General features: G+C 41.0%; 1 protein-coding gene across 7 annotated transcripts in view; it reads left to right on the forward strand.

Annotated features, from left to right (window-relative positions):
* Nucleotides 1-18,139, forward strand: part of REPS1 (RALBP1 associated Eps domain containing 1) — a 79,254-nt gene that overhangs the window by 3,316 nt on the left and 57,799 nt on the right. For all 7 annotated transcript variants that reach the window (XM_074990470.1, XM_074990469.1, XM_074990467.1 and 4 more), the window contains exon 2: nt 12,364-12,487. In XM_074990470.1, the coding sequence (XP_074846571.1) occupies nt 12,364-12,487 (124 nt within the window). The remainder of the gene's footprint in view (nt 1-12,363; nt 12,488-18,139) is intronic.

Raw genomic sequence — 18,139 nt, forward strand, 5'->3', positions numbered from 1 at the left:
ATAAGTAGCGGGAATGTCTAGCCTTATTTCATAATCCAAGAAGAGACCATTCAAGACCAAAAGTAAATTTGTTCACACTGCTTTTAACTTTTAGCTTTTAACTAAATACCATAGGAACTCATTGAGGTAATGAACTTAATGAGATTTGTGTGGCTACCAAGAATAACCAGAGTTAACAATTTAACAGTGTATAAATTATTCTGTAACCATTGGCAATCAGGGTGAGGCCAAATGCCCATGGTGGATTGTCCCATATATGTCTGCTGTAGGGGTTCTTTTCTCTGAGACACTTGGTGGTAGATACAGAGGAAGGAAACAATATAATAGAGTAGGTGGATTTGTGGCCTGACTTAGTAGGGCAATTCCCATCTTCCTATAGAATATAACGTTTACTACTCTGCGACTAAAATGAGAGTACATTTTGTAGGTTTCCAGTGTGTTTAGCCTAGTCAGATAGTCCCAGCATTCTTTAATTGGGGCAATGTATTTATATGGATTTCCCTGATAACCTCTTCACTTCCCAGGTCCTTAATGAAGGGCACTAGAAATCTTAAGGCATCTTTTCTTGAAGTCAGCATAGGCTTGATCAAAAATCAGTCTGATTTTGTGGGAATTTTTGCATCTGTCCCCTTCCTCAGACCTACACGTTGTGCATTGTGCCACAAGCTGAATGAGTGGGAGCAAGACTAACAATCTTCTTGGAGGAGCTACCCATTTCTGTTAGATTTTATTCTACAGCAGAGAAGGCTAAAGCAAAGTTACTAATGCACCACTAGGGAAAAAAAATCTCATGTCTACTTCTGTGCTTCACTTCTCAATTAAGTATTAAACCAAGGAAATCAATATGCAAAGATCTTTTTAGTGAAGCAGTTAGAGGTGCTATATGTGCGTGCAAGGAAATGAAAAATAAGCCACCCTAAGGTGTAACCCTCTACTCCCGCACCCACACATACTTGCAGCTTATCATTACCACGACTGAGAGACCATGCACCACAACCTTACCTCTGCCAATGGCAGCCTTTCATTACTCTGCTTATGTGGTGTTCATGTAGGCCTCTACCAAATTAGCTTTAATACAAAGTAATCTGGTAAAAGGCTGAGCACAGCAAGGGAAAAGGTGTGATAGCATCAGTTGCGTCATAATGAACTCTTGTGTGTTTTTTAAATTAGGACTCAGAGTCAAGCAGTTGAGATGAATTGAGTAGTTGATACTTTTCCAGACCTAAGTGCATGTAAACACTATTCAGAATGCAGCAGCTCATGGTCTGGGGCACTTTGTGCAGAAGCTGCACGTGCTTTCCTTGTGCACAGTCAGTGTACTGTGAAGCACTAATCTTGTAACCAAAGATTGGTTTGAGGACAAACTAAACCTTAAAAGGAGGGCACAGAATGGATAACTACTTGAGCTGGGAAGCCTAAAGCCAGTCTGCCATTACTAGTGCACTGTAGTGACTACCAATTAGAGACTTATACCCCTTTTTTTTTTAAAGTGAACTCCTTGACTTTGTGGATGAAGACTGCCACCTCTATATCAATCTGCAATGTAAAACAATGCCATATTTGCTTGCATTTGCAAATCTACGATGGAAGCCATAAGAAGTAGAAATAATGTTCGAAATTGACAATTTAAACTTTGTATATGTTGAATGCCAAAAATTTATGGAGATTTTCTGCATCCACTGACTGTGCAGAAATGCTATAGATATCTAGTTTCCTTACTACTCAAACTTTCTCAATCACTACTGCCTTTTAAGAAACACTTTTTTTGGGGGGGGTGGGGCCAGATTAAGGGTTTCAATCTAACAAAACAGCAAAAAATCAAATGTGGAAGGAGAACCTATCCATTAGAATAAATATTTGCAGTTTCACTTAATTTGAGTAAATAAAGCTGTCTTTTAAAATCCTGTTAGGGCAGCTTTTCCTGAACTAATGTGGCCACGGAACACTTTTGGGTTTGGACTATGTTGATGGAACACATACATACTGGTCCGGGGACAGGGAGGGTTTCGTACCGAAAAATTGCTGCACATAATACTCAAAAGTTGATTTAAGAATTTTTTTAGATGTCTTTTATTTTGTAAAGAACAAAACAGAAGGAAATCATCTGAATGAGCCTTGAAACAACCTTGAAAGCATAAAAATTAAGTACAACCCCAAAATAAAACATCACGATAACAGCCAAAAGAAGGATGGTTAGTGTCATTCTTTTGTACAAAAATAGAAAGGACAATATTAAAAAAAAACAACAAAGGACTTTTGTTCCTTAAAGTTTAAAGTGGTGAATCTCATTAGTATTGAAATTATTCAGTAGATTAAGAGTCCGTGATTTTCTGTTTTCCTCTGCTTTCAGTCTTATCCATTACTATTGCATTGATTTTAGGGTTTATATTTGAGGGCAAATATATTTTTCAGGCAAAGTATCTCACGGACATGGAAGTAAATGTTTTGAAGACATTCGTAATGGATTTCTATAACTCTTGCTAAACTTGCATAGTCACAGAATGGTGTTAGCAGCAACGAAGGGTCCTCTGGCACCTTATAGACAAACAGAAAAGTTTTGAGCATGAGCTTTCGTGAGCACAGACTCACTTCATCAGATGCTATGCTCTTGTGCTCTATTTTGTTCTTTCTTGTATGAGCCCAAAATTTTTTTGTAACAACTTACTTAACTGCTCTGTGAAATTTTTTCTGTGCTAGACGTTCTCCTGAAATTACTATGCCATGAAGGCAGGATCCTGTGTTGCGAAATTATCTTTGGATGAGGGGAGAGAGAGAACAGGTCGCATTTTCCTTGCTTACTGCCCTCTCCAGAACACTTGTCATTTAGTAAAAGTCTGGTGTTCCCGACTGAATGAAATTAAGTGGCTTTTACTTTGACATTACAGGAGTTCTGAAAAATGAGAACATTATACAAATATTGGAGGTTCTGCTTCTGACAAATACAGTTGCACTGGAAAACCTTTAAGCAAGTTATTAAAATTCTATCTTATCTTCTTTTGTTAAGGCTGTCTCTTGGTGCCCAGTAGGGGGAACCTTTTTATTTGTCCAGAGAGTCTCATTTTGATGTTTTATCTTGATATAAGTGATGGTACTCTTAGTCTTTTATTCAACTAATATTGTTAGAAGTGTTTCCAGTCTATTAAACTAAGCATCTCTAGTCTTTTCATGTTCAAAAATGTGGTCTGCCTCTTTGTTTTCTATACTTATTTGCTGTTGACCATTGTATTTATGGAACAGTTTTCGTGATTAAATTACCTTGAAATTAATAAATTGGGGGGTTACCGTGCTCCATATGCAAAACGCTTCCATTGAATTTCCATAGCACTAAATCAATTTAAAGATGCAAATCAGTTTCAGAGTATAGATTGGATATGAGAGGCTGGAGAAAGAGTGAAAGGTGGAGGAGGTAACAACAGAGAGGAGGAGTGAGTAGATGAATAATAGATAAGTAGCATTAGACTGAACAAGGTTTGAATTGGACAGAATTGGGCGGGCTGTTGGCAGCGTGGCTTGTGGTACCTTATTTTCAAGCTGCCATGCTGAGCTGCTGAAGCTAAGCCAAGCTTTCTTACTTTTTTTTTCCCTTTAATTATAAAAGGATCTAGCATTTATGATCCTAAGGACAACCTTCAAAATATGACTAAATCAGTGAAGGGGTAATCTTTTCCCTCTCCTAAAATAGCAATTGACTTCCTGCATCCTATTATAGCTGCTCCTCCTTATCCCTCACAGAATGTAGATAGGTTTTGAACTGTTCTTCACATATACTCACAACAGATAAAACTACCCTCTGTTACTTGCCTGTTGAGTGATATGATGAGCCAGTAGAGATTTGTCAGATTGGGATTTAGCAGGTGAGGATGTTATCTGAACAGCCAGACTAGGAGCTTTGCTCTTGCGACATCTTGAGGCACAAATTTCTCTTCTCCCTACCATCAGCCAACATTGCCGTGATGGGAGAAGGGTACTTGTCTCTGAAGCTGTCTGACATTGTATCTACACTGCAGTTAGACTCCCATGGATGACTTGTGCTGTGCTTGAGCTAACTGGCTGCTCACCTGCAGTTTAGACATTTGGGCTTGGACTGCGGCCTGAGCTTTGAGAACATCTCACCTACTGCACCCCCCACCACAGTCCTAAAGTTCTAAGCCTGAATGTCTGCTACACAGTTAAACAGATCTCTAGCCCAAGTCCCACAATCCTATCATCTGGCACAGACCAACTGTGTGTTTTTTAGTTGCAGTGAAGACATAAGCTGAGGTGCCAGACTCCCACACTGGCTTCTCAGTAGCTCCACCTGCCAGTTTGGTCTGGCAAGTTCTATTCTAATGAAGTAAGGCAGTTTTCAAACCAGCAGAGCTGGTTGTCCTAACATGCCTTAATCATCTAAGACGTGACATTAATATCCCTGCTGCACATTAAAATTTAAAACCTCTGACCCTGAAACTGGTATCTGAGGAGCTGTTGTAAGTAAAAATGAAGTTATCAACAAGTCAGTTAAGCTGTTAACAGATTTTTTTGTTACTCTTAACAAAATTCCAATAGAGAACAGATGCAAAGACTTTCAAGTCTTCAAAATATTTGACAGAAGAAGAAAAGAAATACACAGCCAGGTCAGTGACATCATTTAATTAATCTTCATTTTGAGACTGAGAGGAAAATAAGTTAGGTCACCACCTCAGAGCACCAGATTTAGGGTTTTCACCCATGCCTTTGTCATCTGCTTTCATATCTGGTGTTCAGACTGGTCACAATTTTTGGACTAAGCAGTAGCCACACTTCTTATAAATGCAGCCAGTGTGCTGTCTCTAATTTTTTCACCTCTTGTTTTCCCACTTACTTCATTACTTCCTTCTGTAATTTCTGTAAGGTAGTATTACATTATTTCTTAGCTGCTGTCTGGACTTGTTATACAAAAATGAATTGGTCAAACAGGAAACAAAATGTTGTAGTTTAAAAAAAAATGACAGTCTCATGGCTTTCAGTTAGTTGTATTTGTATATAAATATGTCCCAATACATATTTTAAAGTCGGGGGGCAGGAACTAATCATGCAAGCACTGGACATTTATGCTGCTTTATGGCCATAGACTTCCTGGAATGTAATCCACCAAATTTTGGCTCTACTGCTAATAAGTAGATAGTACAAGGATAAAACTTAAGAAGAAAGTCAGTTCCTATTGCAATCAACAGAGAGAACCCTGAATTTTGAACAGATATTTTTAAACAAGATTCATTTTTTGGTTTGACTTATTTCTTCAGGTTGGAAGGCCCAGCACTTCAAAATTAGGAAAAGCCAAATGTACAACCTTGTACATCCAGCATGTGCACTGAACAATATAAGAAGCCTGCAGAGGAGAGTGGTTAGTAGGTGATCTTGTAATTGGACTGTCATGCGTATGCACTGGAGGGCATGTGCATGGGGAATGGGATGATGGAACAACATGTACCATCCAGCTGAGGCTGGGGAGCCAAACCTCCCCTTTCCCACTGCCTCTCTGTCAACCTAAGTGCTTCAGTAGCTCCCAGAGACTTCCTGTGCAGTGTTTGTTGCTGCTGCCTTAGCAGCAATGCAATCATAAATCTTTAGAATGTTCATGCTGAGTTATTTTGACAGGCTGATATAATTTTTCAGAGCAGTTGAGAGAAAGGATATGTTTATTTTTAATAGTTTGCAACTCTGCTCAGCAAATTGAATTTCATGGGGCAAAGCCTCAAGGCTATGGAAGTGTATTTTCCCTCTTAAACTCTGTGGCTACAGTTGCGTTATAGCCCTCTGTCAACAGAATTCACTATCGGGAGAGATTTCTTGACAAACCTTCCGTTGACAGAGTGCAGCCACATGCTAAAAGTGGATCAAAAGAGTGCTCCAATCTGTCGACAGAGTGGCCAGACTGCCCCATCCGTGCTCTCGACAAAACAGGCACATGGAAGCACAACAGACAGGGCTGCCCTTTGTTCTGGATTCCCTGTTTGTCGAGAGAAGGCCCCCCAGGGCGTTGATAGCAGTGTTATGCCTTTTGGCTGAGAGGCAGAACACTGCCAGCAAAAGTGCTGAGTTCTATTGACAAAGCATATTTTGTGTGGACATGCCACGAGTTTTCTCGACAGAACTGGGTTTTTTGGCAAACTCACTAGTATAACCATAGCCTAAAGGTTTGATGTAAATAATGGAAGTGTTAAAGCCTCTCAGAAAGATGCAAAGAATCTTTTAATATGGGAAATTATTAAGCAACTAACTTAGGGATCACTACAGTGTTCCCTGTAAGCTGAGTGTTTGGGTAGCCACTCAGCAGAGCATCAGATGTTGCCCCACTGATTAGTGGAGTGCCCACAGGCATTGGCATGCATTTCAAGGGGTGGTGTGCATCTACACATGCCTCAGTGAATGTAAGAAAACTTATGCTGCCCGCACATGGAAAAATGAGAGGGAGCATATTGAGCACTGCCAGCTCCCTCTGTAATTGTTTGATAGGGCCAAAGAATGTCTGTTGCAGATGACTAGCCCTGCTCCAGCATCTCAGCCCTTAACTCTCAGCATTACCCTCCATCCAACCACTGGAGTGGCATGATCCTAGGGTACTGATGGCTTTTGATGAGTGAGTTTTAATCTTTAATTCCTAAAGAAAAAGAAAGCTGTTGGTGTCACCATTGTAGGAGTGCATCCATGTATGCATTCTGAGCATGAGTAGGTAGGGAACACTTTGGAAAGCAGTGCCTTAGGGCTGCCTGCGCATGCCCCTTTGAACTGAATTTTCAGGCTTGGGGTTGCATAGAGCCATAGTCCTGATCTGGTTCCAGTTTTATTGACGTTTGTGCAGAAAGAACTTTGAGCTTCAAATCTTCCTTTCCACGAGGCTGCTTTCTGCCTTTCAAGCATTAGTGGTATGTGTAGTTAGCTTTTTGTCTGTCTGTCCAGTTACGAGAGAATTTATTTGAAGAAATTTAGCTGCCAGTAATTTATAAGAGCTGAGCTTTTAAACAGAATAGGTGTGTTATTGAAACTTTCATGACCATTTGCCATACAAAACTGATCAATTTTGGCTATGAAAAATCATCAGGACAACTTTCAAGCCCTATGACCAGACGTCCGGGAATCATCTCTGATCTTTCATCTTCTTGGCAAGGGCAATTTGTGGATTTGTAAGTCAGATACATGTAATTAATAAAGCTGGGTCATGATCAGATTAATTTGCTGACTTTTTATCCCTGTCCCCAGCCTTTGTCTCTGTCTAGTTCTTTTTTTGAACCCTGGTAATGGTTTTAGCCTTCACAAGTTCCACATGTGGGCAAAGAGTTCCAAAGGTTGGCGCTGCATTTTGTGAAGAAATATTCCTTTTGTTTTAAACCTGCTGCCTATTAGTTTCTGGCAGGGCTCTGCCCTCACTCTAGCGGCCTGCAAAAAATTAAAAACACCTTGCCTACGAAAGTTTTACTTTAAGAACTCCCCAAGGTCACAGATTCCCTGGACTCTGGAGGGTGGGGCTGCCACCACCCAGGTAAAACAAAAACCCCTTAGTCCAGGAAAATACACCTTGGAATATTTCCCTGTGGGAGTACCCCAAGTTCTTAACCCTCCCTCAGGAGAGCTTAGAACAAAGAACTGTAATTTACTAGTTGACCTTTTAGTCTAAGGCGGGAACATACACAGACTCTTCTCAGGACAGAGGTATCATATCAATTGCTTAAAACAGTAATTTGTTCACAAAACAAGAGAAGATAAATCATGTCAATTATAGCACAGAAAATATTTCCCTGGGATTCTGCTTAAAAGTTATAGGGGGGGAAAATCAAGTCATTAATCAAAGCAACAAAAAACCAGATAGCCGCGGTCACACCAAATTCAAAATAACCATAACTTGACTGCATCTAAATATACATTTCCCTTCTATTTACACCACTATGGCTGATTTTGAGATGGTCAGGATATTTATGGGATTCATTTCAATTTCTTGGGAGATATCCTTCTATGTCTTTTCTCTGCCTCCCCAGCAGACAAAAAGCCCCTTAAACTGCAATTATTTTCAGCTCAAAAGAGTCTCTTTGCTCCCATTGGCTCACCTGGGCTTAAGTTACCTCAGGAAGAGATTAAGCCCTTCCCTGCACTCATTCATGACGGTGTCATTTGGTGGCTTTTAGTCCTTGTTATGAGAAGTAAATAACACTTCGTTTTTTTCTCCAAACCAGTCGTGATTTTGTAGACCTCAGTCATATCTTCCTAAACTGTCTCTTTTCCAAGATGAAAAGTCTCAGTTTTACTAATCTCTCATATGGAAGCTGTTCCATACCCCAATCATTTTTGTTCTTTTATGAGCTTTTTTCAATTCCAATATATCTTTTTCTGATGAGGCAACCACATCTGCATGAAATATTCAAGATGTGAGTATACCACGGATTTGTATAGAGGCGATATATTTTGTCTTATATTTTTCTGTCTTAATGAATTGAAACATTGTTAGCTTTTTTTGACTGCTGCTGCACATTGAGTGGATGTTTTCAGAGAGTGGTCCACAGTGATGCCAAAATCCTTCTTGAGCAGTCAAGGCTAGTTTAGCCCCCATCATTTTATGTGTAGTTGGGATTATGATTTCCAGTATGCATTACTTTGCATTTATCAGCAATGAATTTAATCTGTCGCTTTGTTACCCTCTGTTCTTCATGGTTTCCTTGTGCCTTAACTATCTTGAGTAGTTTTGTATTGTCTGCTGATTTTGCCGCCTCACTGCTTATTCCTTTCTCCAGATCACTTATTATGTTGACTAGTACTGAGTGCAGCACAAACTCCTGGGGGACACCACTGTTTGTTTCTCCAGTCTGAAAACTATTATTCCTACCCCTTGTTTCCTATTTTTTTAAACAGTTACCAATCCATGAGAGGACCTTTCCTCTTATCTCATGACACCTTATTTTGCTGAGGAGCCTTTGATGAGGGTTCTTCTCACAGACTTCCTAAAAATCTGAGTACAGTACATCCACTGTAAGTTTGTCCAGGTCTGTGCAGGATTTCTCCAAATAATTTAATTGTACAAGACAAAGTAGCAACCTAGAGTAACTTGTAAATTTAAGATTCCATCATGGGGCTTTTAAGTAAGTCATGGACTCACTGCAGGCAATAGACAGAAAAAAAATCATGGGAACCTGCAACTTGTCCTGACTTCTACCAGAAATACTTGGGGGCGGTGGAAGGGATGTGTGAGGAGACTAGGAGCTGGAGTGCAGCCAGAGGCTGACCCTAGCATGTGCTCTTCTACTGCACTAAGCATTTAATTCATTGACAAATTTCTTAATGCTTCTTTCACGATTACTTGGAGTACAGTTATCCAGTCTGTGGCTCTTGAGGGAGATGATTAAGAAGAAGATATATATTTCATTATAAACTGAACATCTGTTTCCTGAATCACAGCTTGTAACTTTGTTGGAACCACACTTTTCTATGGGGAGATACTTTGGGCATTACCTCCCAAACCTTCTGTTAAAGCTTTGTGAACAGTACTGACTTGATCTAGAAGTGCTGTTCCTGCTTTCCTAAAGGTGCTCCCCTGAAATGTAGCAGTCCAGTCCAGTTCTAACTGTCTGAGCTGCAGGAAGAACAGGATGGCAATTTAACAGACCTTTCCCAAACTTAGAGAGCCTAACAAAGGATGGTCCCCCGCACTCTCTCACCAGTCTAGAGAAGCAAGTAGGGGTAGGTGGGATGACAGAAGCTGAAAACTAACAGTGCGTTACAACTTTCTGATTCTCCACCTCTGCCCCAGAGTAGGCCACAGTAGTTAATATAGCTGGAGCTGTGCATATTCTTCCTCAATAATATCTTGGGATGCTCTTTTCCAACATGTACTCATAGAAATTTCATTACCTATGTTTTGACTGGACACGTATTGGTAGCTTAAATGGGAGATCAGAAATGTGCATTTGCTGTGTTTAACAATTTATAAGGGGATCCGACAGCGATCGTCTGTTAAGGTTGTCTAACACTTTCTTTTACAAAATACTTGTCTTTTTTAAAAGCTCTTACCTGGGGTAGGCAATAATTGTTGATGCGGGGAGAGGTGGGCACTCCAAGACTTTTCTAAGTGGTCAAGGTCTGTACTTTTCTATAGAGAGGCTGTGGGGTCTGGGATGGAGGCTGGGTGCAGAAGGGAGTGCATGGTAAGGGACGGGGGCGTGTTAGGAGAGGTTGGATTTGAGGGAGCTTGGGTGGAGGGGGGAATTGTGACATTCGGGCAGGGGACTGGGGTTGCAGGGTCCTGGAGGGGGTATGGGTATAGGATAGCACTCTGGACTGTGGGGAGGGATGGAAGAGGGGTACAGGGTCTGGGCAGGAGTTGGGGTGAAGGAGGAGGACTAAGTAACTCCTATCCATCAGCACCCTCAGGCAGGCTTGCCCTTCTGCCGGCAGCTGCAGACCACCTGGCATTCTGTGCTATGGAAGAGGCTTCTGGTGTTGCCCCACCTCCAGAAAAATTTCTCCCCTTCTATTGGCCAGTGTCCAGCCAGTGGGAGCTGTGCAACATTGCTGCAGTACCCCATCACACACTCCACAGACTATCTCAGCTCTCATTGACTGGTTTCTGGCTAATGGGACCAGGGAGATTTTGCTGGTTGTGGGAGCTATGCACAAAGCTTTCCCCCACTTGGGGGTCAGATTAAAAGTCTTGGCAGGCTGGATCTGACCCCCAGGCTGTCTTGCCTGCCCCTGCTCTAACCTCTCACTTGAAATTTGAGAGAACAGCCAGAGATGTGATTCAAGATTGTCCCATGGAATTTTGTTTCAACTTGGCCGAGTTACTAGGTTTTGAAAAGCATAATTTTTCCATTTCTGGTTTTTATTCTGCAAAACTGGGAGGATTTGATCATCCTGGAACTATTTTATGGCTGGGGTCCTAGCTGTTACTCCTGGAGGTATGCTGTTGAGGTATACTGCTCAGCTGGTGATGGAAGAGCTGTAGCAGGTGGCTGAACGGCTCTGTGATTATTCCCTGGATCCAGAATACGTTCTTAACTGCCAGACTCACTCTGGAGGTACCACGTGCAATAGGATGGGAACTCCTGAAGAAAATTCAAACACAGATTATGAATGGGAATCAGGAATACCTGAGTTTCAGGGTGCTTCTTCCACTGGCTAATAACAATTCTATACCCTTCACAACTCTTCTTATGAAACAGTGCCAGGGTATTTTTTGGATTTTTCAAAGCTGAAATTTCTGAAATATACAGATGTTATGAAAAATACACTTGTAGAGGTAAGCAGTATGTAATTTTTTTACAGCATAAAAATGTTGGGCATTGAGAACTAGAGCCAGGCCAGCTGTGAGCTAGGGTGGGAGAGGGTAGGAGGCAGCTCTGCACATGGGAGAGGCGCTGTGGACACTGCCAATACCAGGTGTATGCGCCATCATCTGCAACATGGTGATGGAGCCAATGCCCTGCTCTTCTAGTGGACACTCCTTGGTGACTGCGTGAGGGAGAAATTAGCAGCAAGTCTCAACATCAGCCAATGCAGTAATAGCAACAATTTCCAGAAAACAACAGCCCTGCTCCTGACTGTGCACTACCAAATTCATGGTCCATTGTGGTCAATTTCACAGTAATAGGATTTCAAAAATTGAAAACTTCATCATTTTAGCTAAATAAATCTCCAGCTACACAGTGTAGTAAATACAGGGGTCCTGGCCCAAAAAGGAGTACTTTTGAGGGGGGAGAGGCGATCACAAGGTTATTGGGAGAGAGGAAGCAATTGTGATATTGCTACCCTTAGTTTGTGCTGCTGCTAGTGACACTGTCTTCGGAACTGGGCAGCTAGAGATTGGTGACCACTGGCAGGGGGGTCCCAAATCTAAAGGCAGAGCCATTTTAGCGCCAGCAGCGTAGACGTATAATATGATACAGTATAGCCACCTTTACCATCTGCATTTGTTCCAGCAAAGCTGAGCGCTCAGCAGCTTCCATTCTCTGGCTGTCCAGCTCCAAAGACCATGGAAAAATGAGGATGGCAATATCCTAACCCTCCTTAAACACTGCAGCTCCTCTCTACATTTTCCATTTGGGTTGGGACCCCAATTCAATAAACGCTGGCCTCCCCATGAAATCTTTGTAGAGCATAAATGCACACAAAAGACCAGATATTGTGATACATGACACACATTTCATAGCAGTGATATTGTTAGGGCCCTGCTCATGACCCTCCTAATTGCCAAAGAAAACATACAAAAAATTAAAACAAGATTAGTTCATGCCAACTATTGCCATTGACAAATGTACCAACTTAAGACTGCTGTTACGTCTGTGCTTAAAGATGGCTGCCACTTCTTGTGGAATAGCTGACGTTTTGATCGCCTCATAAATACTGTTTTTTCTCCTGCAGATTATGGAACTTTGTGGTGCAACAAGACTTGGATATTTTGGAAGAAGTCAGTTCTATATTGCTTTGAAACTTGTTGCTGTGGCCCAGTCTGGTCTCCCTCTAAGAGTGGAAAGCTTAAATACAGGTAAATCTGGAAATAAATGCTTAAACACTACTAAGCAGGTTAGTGAAATGATTGCAGTTGGCTCACAGATTGTAATAAATTAATTTTCTGGATTATTGTGGTATGGTCTCACTTTCTCTGTCATATTGCTCAATTATACATACTGAATAAAATGCAGGGGAGTTTGGGCCAAACCAAAATTTAAAGTGCCTATATGTAGGTACAATCGTATCTTGATTAGTAAAGGGATAAAGTTAATCTTGGAATATAAAGTCCTCAAAACAGTTCAATGTTAAAGTATTAAACTAACTTAGTGTTGTTGCAAGTCTGGAGAGTGAAAGGAAACCTATTTGTAAATGCCAGTTCCCATGCTGGTCGAGGAGATCTAGCTTGCTCAGTTTTTGAGGGGTAAGTGGTGAAAGTAGCAGATGATAATGTAGTGAAATTGAAGTTAAATTTATTAGCATTGACACAGCCAACTATCTGTAGTGGCACTTACTGGGGATAGCACCTTCAACTTCCTACTCCAAGTAGGTAGCTACAGAATTCATTTCCATCAGGTCTCCAGACTCTTCATCTGAATTTAGAAACCATCCAGCAAGAATTCAGCAACTACCCCCAAAGGAATCAGTCTTGGATATTTCATAAAGTAAAACCACAGCATGATTCTTCAGGATTCATCTCCACTTGCAGAAGGAGAGATTCTTTGAAAGCAGAGAGAACATCTCCCTTCCTGATACATGAGAGACTGGACAGAAACAAAGACTCTGAATTGATAGTCGCATCCAGTTCCTGGTGCTGTCTCTAAATAAAATGAAACATGACTGACTAGATGAAACAGCAGTTTGAATCAAGTAGGTGAGAGTGCCAATTTAATTAATCTGCAGAACAAAATCAAGCATTGAGGACCAGGAGCAAGATGTAATCCTAAAAATGGCTATGGAGCCTTAAAAAGAAGGAGCCTTAAGAATGGAGTCCATGAGAGCTTGAAGAAAGGTAATCTTGTAGAATATCACTTAGATTATTTTTTTCTAGGGCTGTTTCCCCCGCCCACCCCCAAATTTAAAGTAAGTCTCCATTTTTGAACAACTTTTGGGACAATGCCATATTCCATAGCCACAGAATCATTGAATTCCTGGAGCCCTGATTGAGAGGAATGAGAGATGTCATCTACTTCAGACCCATTGCATGCTCAGCTGGTGTCCATCAGTTATATTTGACTCATGTTTGAGGGTTTTCTCAACCAGGGGGACTGGAGCAGACTTTCTTACGATGTCTTAAGATAAGATTCTGTGGTGAAAATCTGAAGGGATAAAAAGGAAGAAGTGGTGTAAAATGGCTCCACAAAGTGCTGTTTGTAGCCAGCCTGGACTTTGTATCATCAGGCATTGTAATTGATGGTCGTCAGGCTGCCTTCTGAGTATCCTTGGAAACCCTAATGTAGGTAATGGGCTGTGAAAAGCCTGTTAGGGGTGGGGCAGAGGCAATACTAGTCCAATATGGGTCAGCCTGGCATACTGGCAAGAAGCAGCCCACAATACTACTCCCTATATGGCTACTATTAAAGCCCTGCCATGGAATGACTTCTTTCACCATCCACCAGTCCTTTTCTGATTTTTGTCTGCTGGCGAGTCTCTCCTCTGGGAGCTCTGGTTGCCTCTGTCCCTGTCTGTCCACTCTCATATGGAGCTATCAAGCAATTAAAAACCAAACAATAATGGAATATAATTTATTTAAGTACTTCATTTTCTACGTTTTCAAATATATTGATTTCTGTTACAATGCAGAATCCAAAATATGTACTTCAGATTTTTATTACAAATATTTACACAGCAAAAACCAAAACAAATAGTATTTGGCAGTTCTGCATTACAAGCACTGCAGGGCAATCTCATATAGAACTATGTAGAAAAGATAGTTGCATTCAAAAATAAAACACGGTAGAACTTCAGTACCTACAAGTACTTTTAGTCCTACTTCTTGTTCAGCCAATCTCAGACAAACAAATTTGTTTACATTTGGAGGAGATAATGCTTCCTGCTTCTTGTTCACATATCATCTGAAAATGAGAGAGGGTCTTTGCATGACATTGCACAACATAGCAGATGCACCAAAGATTCATGTGTCTCTTCATGCACCCTTCCAGAGGGGACGTGTTGATGATGTTGACGGGCAGGGCCAGATTAACTCTTCTGGGGGCCTGCGGCTACCAGATTTTTGTGGGGCCAAAAAGTAAGAGATTGGGGTATGGGAGGGAGCCACAGGTTAAGGCAGGAGTGGGTGATGGTTCTGAATGAGGGTGCGGGTTCTTGGGTGGAGCTGAGGATGAGGTGTTTGTGCTGCAGGGTGCTTCAGGCGGCAGTTAAGAGGTTTGGAGTGTGGGGGAGAGGTCTGGGCAGGAGTTTGGGTGAGTGGGGGCTCCGGGTTGGGGTATGGGATATGGGGTCTGGGAGGGAGTTGGGAAAGGGATCCTTACCTTGGGTAACTCCTGTTTAGTGGTTGGGGGGGGGGGTGTGAACAGGTGGCCTATGCTCGCTCTCAGGCCTCAAACTCACAGCTCCCGTTGGCCAAGAATGCTGTATTTGGCAGCATGTGGGTAAAGCAGAGCAAGAAGCATATAGTTCTCCCCCAGGAAGTTCAATAACAAATTTAATGTTGTTTTTTTAACAAGTGTCATCAGCATGGAAGCGTGTCAACTTGGTTAGTGGCTAATGCTTGAAGGATGTAAGAATGTTTAACACATCTGGCATGTAAATCCTTGCAATGCTTGCTACAGAAGTACTGGGTGAATGCCTGTTCTCACATTTTGGTGACACTATAAACAGAAGCAAAGTTATCTCATACATATGTAAACTGGTTTATTTGAGCTATTGGCTGATCGAGGAGTGATTGGACTTGTAGGTTCTTAAATTTTACTGTTTGAGTGCAGTTATGTAACCAAAAAAAATCTACATTTTTAAATTTCACTTTCATGATAGCGTGTTTGCATACTGTTGCTTTTTAACTGTGCAAATATTTATAATAAAAGCATAAAATGAGCACTGTGTGCTGTATAGTGTTTTGTAATTGAAGTCAATGTATGAGAAAAGTAAAATGAGCAGATATGAATTCACAGTGACTGTCACTTGTTTGTTGTGCTATCTTGTGGGAAGCTGTCTCCTGTACAAATAAAGGCTAGTACTACTCTCACCTGTAGTACCAGCAGCTTGATGCAAAGGAGCAGTCTCAAATGAAAACGGCCACTTGTTTGCGTATTTGAGTGGCTAATTTGCATATTCTCAGCAGAAAACAGTGTAGATGGGGGTCTGCCTGCAAAAACCCCCTCTGTCCGCAGCCTCTTTTGCCTGGAAAAACAGGGATAAAGGGCTGCTGACAATGGTTTTATTTGCCGGCAGAGCATGAACTACACCGTTTTTATAACCTGAATATGCTAATTGGCCACTCAAATATGCAAATAAGTGGCCATTTTGCATTTTTGAGACTGCTCATTTGCATCAAGCTGCCAGCACTGTGGGTGAGTGTAGCACTACCCAGAAACTGAGTAGTCAGGGAGTGACAGGAAAAAAAAGTTGTAGGTATTATAAGGTTTCTGAATGAGCATGCTAACACTAGGTGTTCCAGTATCAAAGTGTGGTGGGTGCAGTCACAGAAGATCCCTTGGGTTACTCTCCTGTATGATGATCAGGCTACTGACATTTGCCGCCTTGTTGTCTGGGGCTGCCCACCACCCTGTCCTGCTGACTCGGCTCCTCCGGTCTCCCCCAGCCAAGGCACAGAGGTTACTGTCCCTCTGCATAGCAGTGCAGATGCTGATTAAGCACAGCTTTGAACAGGTGCATTTCTACAGCACATGGGAAATCAACCCGGGAAGGGATCATAACCTCAGATAAATCAGTCTCTTTGCAAAAAATTAGCATGTGGATGGCTCGTTAGGTAAGCCCTATTTATCAATGAAGTGGACGTATGTGTGGTAGTTACCCTCCTCAAGTAGTAATTTACACTGGGTTTGATTAGAAACAAAGTTTTTTATTAAGCGAAACAATAAAATGTAAGTGGTTATAAGAAAGCAAGCAGATCAGAGTTACTAATCAAACAAAAGATAAAGTTCGTAGCTAATTTTATTCTTGTGAGTTCTTACCCTGAACAGCTGCCTTTGTATCAGGTGAAAGCTTCAAGTCAGGAATGATCATACCCTGACTTGGGTCTCCAGTAAACTGCAAAGTGCTTTGGTTTCTCCCTCAAGTGTTACAGGCAATTTGCAAGGCAGGGTAAAGATAAAAGATGGACAAACTCCAGGGCCCTCTTAATATCTTCCCCGGAGGAGGGAATTCCACTCTTCTCTTTGTGTAATAGTATACTCCAAGATGGAGACTGTCACATGAGTGAAATTATCTGTCCCTGTCCTTTTTAGGCAATCAGCCATTGCCTACTTACTGGTTTTAATGTAAGCAACAAAGTTCTTTAGATGTGAATTGACACGTAAGACCTTTTGTCAGCTAAGTATTGCTAGCCTCTGACAAGCCATACTCTCACAATGGCATCTCCAGTTGAGGTCTTCACGGAGACACATTTGGAACACAAATAGGTAAACAGTGTTTATAACTTCAACTACAAAAATGATACATGCATAAAAATATCATTTACAGATCTAGCAGGTTATACCATTAAAAACAATGAGTTACAAGATGCATTTTGACCAAAGCATCTATGAGTTACGCATATTTATATTCATAGCATTCTCCATAAAACATGGGGGGGGGGGCACTTTCACAAAGAACAAAGTCATCTTACACTGAATTTTCTTTACTCTTGTGAATGAAGGCAAAGCAGGGTGGGTGCAAACATGAAAAGGATTTAACACTTAAAATATATTTCAGTTTTGGGCACGCCCTGCGTTAACACTGTGATTAGCATGCAGTGGGTCTTGCCCACAAAAGCTTATTAACAAATTTATTTATTGGTAGCCTTTAAGATGCTACAGGACTGCTTTTTGGGGGTTTTTTTGGTATGCTGAGGCCATGCTTAGGGGAAAATGTGAAAGGTCTTGCTTGAACTCTGTCTGTTACTTTATTATGCTACTTACTAAACAGTTGAGTTAATCCTAGGTTATATTTTAATTAAATTATGTATTCAAAGGGGATATTCAAATATAGTTTACTCGAATCCTTAATGTTCAAAATTTAGGAAAACAAATTAATCTATGTAACAATTTAATTGTACAAAGAATTTCACTACACCATCAATAGGACGTGTATATTTAATTTTTATGTAATAAAAACAAGAACCAAAACTAATCCCCACAAAATTACCTCATAAATGAGCTGTGATTAGAAGTGTTTGTTCTTAAATATTTTATAAGTAATTTAGACAGCACATTGCACTTCAGTCAGTGCACTAGGTGTGCCATTGCATGTCAGGATTCAGAGGGAGGGGAGCACTATTTGAGAAAAAAGATTTTTTTACATGCTGGCTAGTTTTAAAAAATTTTTAACAGGGAGACACAGGAAAGCACTGTGTACTACTTCGCTTGGTAAGTCTTCATGTGTAAACTTAAAGGGTTTATAATGAAATTACTGCCAAGTCTGACTGTAACTAAACATCCCTTGATAGTATCCTAGTACAGTACCTTATTAGCTGTTTATGTAGAAAAGATGAAGCAAGATTAAAGTGGAT

The sequence above is a fragment of the Carettochelys insculpta genome, chromosome 3, assembly GCF_033958435.1.
Source record: "Carettochelys insculpta isolate YL-2023 chromosome 3, ASM3395843v1, whole genome shotgun sequence".
Lineage (NCBI taxonomy): Eukaryota > Metazoa > Chordata > Testudines > Carettochelyidae > Carettochelys > Carettochelys insculpta.